This window comes from Citrus clementina, unplaced genomic scaffold (genome assembly GCF_000493195.1).
Source record: "Citrus clementina cultivar Clemenules unplaced genomic scaffold, Citrus_clementina_v1.0 scaffold_5, whole genome shotgun sequence".
Lineage (NCBI taxonomy): Eukaryota > Viridiplantae > Streptophyta > Magnoliopsida > Sapindales > Rutaceae > Citrus > Citrus x clementina.
The window spans coordinates 32,829,491-32,836,092 of record NW_006262201.1 but is presented as its reverse complement, the minus strand read 5'-3'; the positions used below and the strand labels follow the sequence as shown (position 1 = coordinate 32,836,092).

General features: G+C 35.5%; 2 protein-coding genes and 1 non-coding gene across 3 annotated transcripts; 2 read left to right on the top strand and 1 right to left on the bottom strand.

The window, feature by feature from the left end:
• Nucleotides 1-1,162: 1,162 nt before the first annotated feature.
• On the bottom strand, nt 1,163-1,299 carry LOC112098717. Its single transcript, XR_002905826.1, has one exon. It is a non-coding gene; the product is annotated as a small nucleolar RNA Z247 (small nucleolar RNA).
• A 905-nt stretch (nt 1,300-2,204) lies between these two features.
• LOC112098175 (putative disease resistance protein RGA3) lies at nt 2,205-3,493 on the top strand. The gene is made up of 2 exons (XM_024183817.1): nt 2,205-3,313; nt 3,466-3,493. The coding sequence occupies exons 1-2, from the start codon at nt 2,205-2,207 to the stop codon at nt 3,491-3,493; spliced, it is 1,137 nt and encodes a 378-aa protein (XP_024039585.1).
• On the top strand, nt 3,416-4,767 carry LOC112098435 (putative disease resistance protein RGA1). Its single transcript, XM_024184802.1, has 2 exons — nt 3,416-4,526; nt 4,617-4,767. The coding sequence occupies exon 1, from the start codon at nt 3,498-3,500 to the stop codon at nt 4,473-4,475; it is 978 nt and encodes a 325-aa protein (XP_024040570.1). The 5' UTR covers nt 3,416-3,497; the 3' UTR covers nt 4,476-4,526; nt 4,617-4,767.
• Nucleotides 4,768-6,602: the final 1,835 nt, after the last annotated feature.

Below are 6,602 nucleotides of genomic sequence, written 5' to 3'. Positions count from 1 at the left end.
ATCACATGAATCAAACTCTTTATTTCCATTGATAGGTTTGAAAGAGGAACAAGATTGTATTACATGGTTTAAGATCTTAGAGTTAGGATGACCTAGCCTCTGATGTAATACAGAAGTGCTTAAAAGACACTTAGAGTTCATACAAGGTTCTGCTGCCACATTTTACAAGCAGTGATTATTTGACTGACTGAGATTGACAGTTGATAGCATTGACAAAGGAACAAAAGACTGAAAAGAAGACTCAATATTGGCAACATGACCTTGAAAGGAAGACTGAGCAGAAGTTTTATTTGAGGACACTAATAGCAATCTGTACAAGCCTTTTTCAGCCTTGCCCTGCAGTATGATCAAATTCTTCACCTTGTCCTTCACAAAACAAGATTTGTCAGCAAACTCAACTGTGATATTGTTGTCTTTGGTTAGCTGAGAAATGCTTATAAGGTTCTTGGTTATTTGTGGAACTAAAAGTATATTGTTTAGTTTAATCACAGTGGAATCAGTGCAGTTGTGCAATCTCAGAACAGCTTTTCCAATATGTGTAATATTCAAGCCAGTACCATTACCAATAATGAGTTTAGATGTACCTGTAAATGATTCAGAAATCTGCATATTGTTCATGTCATTTGTGAGATGGTGAGTGGCACCACTGTCAAGGTACCAATTTGTATCAGATGATCCTTCCATGTTTGCCAGATATGCAGATTTCGGATTCCTGTTTGGAGGTGGTCTATAAGCTCCTGAAGCAATAAATTCTTCCAGCTTCCAGCATACATTAGCTGTGTGACCTATTTTGAGACAAACTTGACATGTAGGCTTAGAAGGATTCCACTGAGATTTAGGATTTCCAGGTGTTTTGCCATTATTGACAGCATTATTATTATTCCAGTTTCCTCCTCCTCCTCCTCCATAGTTTCCTCTGTAACCATTATTTCCAGCACTTCCAACAGCAAAACCAGATGATCCATAATTTCCTCTGTAACCACTATTTCCAGAATTTCCAGCATTACTGTAGCCTGTATTATATCCAAGACTACCAAAACCTTTTCCTCCTGAGAAGTTTCCTCTCTTAGGTCCTCTATTTTGTGCAAAGTTAGCTTCTAAATTGTGTTTAACATCCATATTAGCAAGCATATGAGTTTGTTGATCAATCCTAGCCTCTTGAGTTAACAGCATAGCATAAGCCTCATTAACATTCATTTTTCCAGTTCCTACTTGTCCAGTGATGTAAGTAGCAACAGAATTATAATCAGGACCTAGACCAGAGAGTACATGTAAAATCAAATCATCATTGCTTAATGCACTTCCTGCTGCAGCCATGTTATCAGCAATAGATTTCATTTTAATGAAGTATTCAGTCATTTTAAGATCATCCTTTCTAGTGGAATTCATCAAATATCTCAAATGTAATAACCTAGACTTTGATTGAGATCCAAATTGAGTTTCAACAGCTTTCCATACCTCCAATGAAGTCTCAAGATTGAACACCAAACTGATGATACCTTCACTCATGGATGAAAGAAGCCAACCGAGAAGTATTTGATCTTGTGCTCTCCAGGTTGCAAATTCTGGATTCTCCACAGATCTAAGCTCATCATCATATCTATGAGCAATATGAGAAGGAGGTGGAGTGATTGACTCATCGATAAATTTCTCAAGTCTATTTCCTCAAATTGAAGCAAGCACTTGAGATCTCCAGATCAAATAGTTTGATTGATCAAGTTTAACGGGAGTATTGAAAGTGAAATTGACTGTTGTTGAATGTGCAGCGGTATTATGAACTTGATTTAAGGAAGAGGCAAGATTCACAGATGCCATTAAAGCTCTGATACCAAGTAAGAAATCAGAAAAAGGATGTTTGGAAGCTGAGAAAATTTAAGAACTGAAAGCTTTTTGCTCACACGATTTTATTCATCTAAAACTTACTTATGAAACTGTACACAGAGATGCTTATATACACAACTGATGCTAAGCTCAATTAGTTAACTCATTACAAAACTAATTCTAGCTAGCTATAACAACTTCAACTAATTATCACGTGAACAAGTGATTACATAACCACCAGGTGCCAGCTGGCATGCCATGTCATCAACTCTTAACTGTAAGCTGGAGCTGCTGCTATCCTCTGCTTTACAGTCTATGCTACTGATGTGTGCTTCCTTAACAGTAAGGAACAGAAAGGCCCTTGTATCATCTCACTTGTTGGGATGGGGGGCATAGGCAAAACAACTCTTGCTCAATTTGCCTACAACAACGGTGATGTTAAAAAACATTTTGATGAAAGAATATGGGTCTGTGTGTCAGATCCTTTTGATGAGTTCAGAATCGCTAGAGCACTCATTGAGGCTCTGAAACCAGGTTCCGCCAAAGACCTTGTAGAGTTTCAATCTCTCATGCAACACATTCAAGAATGGGTTGAAGGGAAGAAATTTCTTCTTGTCTTAGACGACGTGTGGAACGAAGATTACTATAAGTGGGAACCATTCTACAAATGTTTAAAGAATGGTCTCCATGGAAGTAAAATTTTGATTACCACGCGTAAGGATAGAGTTGCCCGTTGTATCAGATCAACCAATGTTACCTCTGTCAATGTATTGTCTGAAATAGAATGCTGGTCAGTGTTTGAGCAGTTAGCATTTTTCGACAGGTCCAAGGAGGAATGTGAAAAATTAGAAAATATTGGCCGACAAATTGTAAGCAAGTGCAAGGGCTTACCTTTAGCTGCAAAGACGATTGCTAGTCTCCTGCAGTCTAGAAACACTGAAAAAGAATGGCAAAATATCTTAGAGAGTGAGATATGGGAACTAGAAGAGGTTGAGAGAGGCCTTTTGACCCCTCTATTGTTGAGTTACAATGAATTGCCCTCTAAGGTTAAACAATGTTTCACTTATTGTGCCGTCTTTCCAAAAGACTACGGCATACAAAAAAAAGAGTTAATTAACCTATGGATGGCACAAGGTTATCTTAGTGAGAAAGGGGCCAAAGAGATGGAGGATATTGGTGAAGAGTATTTCAACATCTTAGCTAGCCATTCATTCTTTCAGGATTTTAAAAAAGATGATGATGGTGAAATCTCTACTTGCAAAATGCACGATATAGTGCATGACTTTGCTCAATACTTATGTAGTAATGAGTGTTCAACAATAGAAATTCATGGTGGTGAAGAGTCAGCTATGAGCTCTTTTGGGGAGAAAAAAATCCTTCATTTAATGTTAACTTTATATAGAGGGGCTTCGGTTCCGATCTCCATTTGGGGTAATGTTAAACGATTGCGACGATTGCGTAGCCTCTTAGTTGAAAGTGATGAACATTCATGGTCTAGCAAAGTCCTACCTCAATTATTTGATAAATTAACTTGTTTAAGGGCATTAAAATTAAATCGTGATAGGTGGTCATGTGTGAATTACATCAAGGAAATTCCAACAAATATAGAAAAATTGTTACATTTGAAATACCTTAATTTGAAAGGTATAAAGAAGATAGAAAAATTACCTGAGACCATGTGTGAGTTATATAAGTTAGAACGTTTAGATGTTAGTTGTTGTGTAAAACTTAGAGAATTACCTCGAGGGATAGGGAAGTTAAGAAAGCTGATGTATTTACACAATGAGGGGACTGATTCTTTAAGATACTTGCCGGCAGGGATTGGGGAATTAATCAGGCTTCGGAGGGTGAGAGATTTTGTTGTGGGTGGAGGGTATGACAGAGCATGTAGCCTTGGGTCTCTTAAAAAGCTTAACCTCCTTCGAGACTGCAGGATACGTGGGCTGGGTGATGTGTCAGATGCGGGGGAGGCTAGAAGGGCTGAACTTGAGAAAAAGAAAAATCTCTTAAAATTGGGACTTCATTTTGGTCATTCAAGAGATGGAGATGAAGAACGAGCTGGGAGGAGGGAGAATGAGGAGGATGAAGATGAACGGCTTCTTGAAGCCTTGGGACCATCTCCTAATTTAAAGAAATTACGGATAGACGAATACAGAGGGAGGAGGAATGTTGTCCCCATAAATTGGTTCATGTCGTTAACCAATTTAACGGTTTTATTTCTCTTCGGGTGGAGAAATTGTGAGCATTTGCCTCCTTTGGGAAAATTGCCATCCCTTGAATCTCTTCATATTTTAGGAATGGAAAATGTGAAAAGAGTGGGTAATGAATTTCTGGGAGTAGAAGGTGATACGGATGGCTGCTCAGTTATTGCCTTTCCCAAATTGAAACTGCTCAGATTTCGTTATATGGAAGAACTGGAAGAGTGGGATCTCGGGACTGCAATAAAGGAAGAAATCATAATCATGCCACGTCTTTCTTCCTTGACTATTTCGAGTTGCCCTAAATTAAAAGCACTGCCCGATCACCTTCTTCAGAAGACAACGCTCCAGGAATTGTATATTAGGCGGTGTTATATTTTAGAAGAACGTTACAGAGAGGAGACAGGAGAGGACTGGCCTAAGATACGCCACATTCCCAACATCGAGATTGAGTGAAGTGCGCGGCTGCAATTAGTCAATTACAATCACCCACGGCCACCGCCACGGGTAATTTATTTCTAGATCTCCTGCATGCATTGCGTGTCTCACTCTATTTTAATTAAAATTAATTAGTAGTTATTTTTTAATCCATTTTAGAAACTAATGGTGAACAGAGGAGGGGATTCAGCAGGGATATATATATGTAATGGTGCTAATAACTCTGGTTAGTAATTATAATTTGTATACGCTTTCCTTCTCGTTTGCTCTCTCTCTACTCTTCTTCATTAATTTAACAATGTCCATTAAAATTAGATATATTTGTCTAACTGATTCATTTGTTTTTTTGTTGGGGAAAGCGATATTAATTTTTCAGCCAAAAAGGAATTACGAAATGGCGTCGCAGAGCAGGAATTGGGGGACGGGCGCGGCGCGTGCTTTTTTAATCTGTTATGTATGTTTTCAGTAATTCGTTTTGTATTTTTGCGAGCCTTGTATTTGTAAAGAGAATGAACGAGGGAAAGCACAACGCAGAGAGAGCTCTTGTGAGGCCAAACTGCTGGGGATTGATTGTTTTTGAGTGTTGAGATTGGTGTTTCTTTTTTCTTTTTCTTTTTCTTTTTTTGTGCTCATCTGAGAGCTTATTGTTATTTGTACACTTTTTCATTATATAGTGGCTTATTAGTATCACCACCCGTGGATGTAGGCATATTAATTAATATGTCAACTCGCGTAAATTTTTTTGCCTTGTGTTTGTTTATTGTGTTATTTGATTATTATAATCAAATCTTATAAAAGATGGTGAAATTTAAATTTTGATTTCACATGGAATCATAATTTAAAAAATAACATGCCTACAATGATCATAACATAAAAAATGGTGAATTGGTGGGTCTATAAAATTTACATAAAAATGAGTCAAATTCAGTTATTAGCTGTTAGATAGCAAAATTTTTAACCAAAGCAAAATATTAAACATGCCAGTAAATGTAACATTCATTGGATAAAACAAATTTCTAATTACCTTAGCAATATGATTTTAATATCAGTGACGGCTTTAGGACTAGGCAAACTAGGCAGTTGCCTAGGGCCTCGTATTTAGGAAGACCTTAATTTTTTGGTATCTATTTATTAATCAATATAATTAATTTTTTTAAGATTAAAAAATTAAGTTACGTATATTTTTTTTATACAATTAAAAAAAACTAATTTTTAGTCTTTACCCTATCATTACTCTCATTCATAATTGTCTCTCCTATTTAATAATCTTTACCTTAAATATAAAATATATTTGTATGGTATAATAATTATTTTTAACATTACTTCTTTATTTTCTTTTACTATTTTCCCAAAAAACAAATGAATGCTTTCCCTTTCCAAAAAGAGCTCTTATTAAAATTAGTAACGTTGGATTTTTAGAGCTAACTTTTAGTATTCTATTAAAATATATTTAAAAACTCATTATCTATAAACCGATACACATTGAATCAAAGCTACTTTCAACAAAAAGTTTTTGTGCTCTCTTCTCTTTCTCTACAAAATTCATTGCCATCATCATCCTCATCTCAACTAGTCAATTGACTCAATTATAGGTGCTATCATTCTATTTTTTTCCATTTTTTTATTACTGTTCTTATCCTTTTTAAATTTAATTTATTTTTTTATTTTTTGTATTGATTTTGGCTTGAATAATCTAGAAAAAAAAATTGTTTGTTTATTTTTTTTTTAATTTGAAAAGCATGTCAACTAGAAAATATGGATTAGGATCATATTAGGTAGGAGCAATGATATAAAGTTCACGAGATGATTATGGTTATGGCTGAAGAAGTTTTAGAGCATCTTAAGGAGCTGGATTTTGTGGAAGACAAAGTTAGTTAATATTCATGTGGAAAGAAATAGATATCTTTCCAACTATTATTTTTTGTTTTTTTTAGATCTTGTTAATAATTGTTGTAATTCAAGATATTGTTGAATTTTGAGCTACTTGATGTTGTTGTGAGAGTTTTTTTAGCTATTTAATATTCTTGTGATAGTTGATATTTTAACATTAGAATGCCTAAAATGAAATTTCGGCTAAGGCCCCCAATTGGTTAAAGCCAACACTGTTTAATATGATGTCATGAAGCTTAGACTATACAAGCATCA

Excerpts from the sequence above, each read along its gene's own strand:
- LOC112098175 (XM_024183817.1), top strand. The coding sequence starts at position 2,205 with ATGGGGGGCATAGGCAAAACAACTCTTGCTCAATTTGCCTACAACAAC. Across the intron at positions 3,314-3,465 it reads GAAAGTGATGAACATTCATG|GTATAAAGAAGATAGAAAAA; the intron begins GTCTAGCAAAGT and ends TTAATTTGAAAG.
- LOC112098435 (XM_024184802.1), top strand. The coding sequence starts at position 3,498 with ATGTGTGAGTTATATAAGTTAGAACGTTTAGATGTTAGTTGTTGTGTA.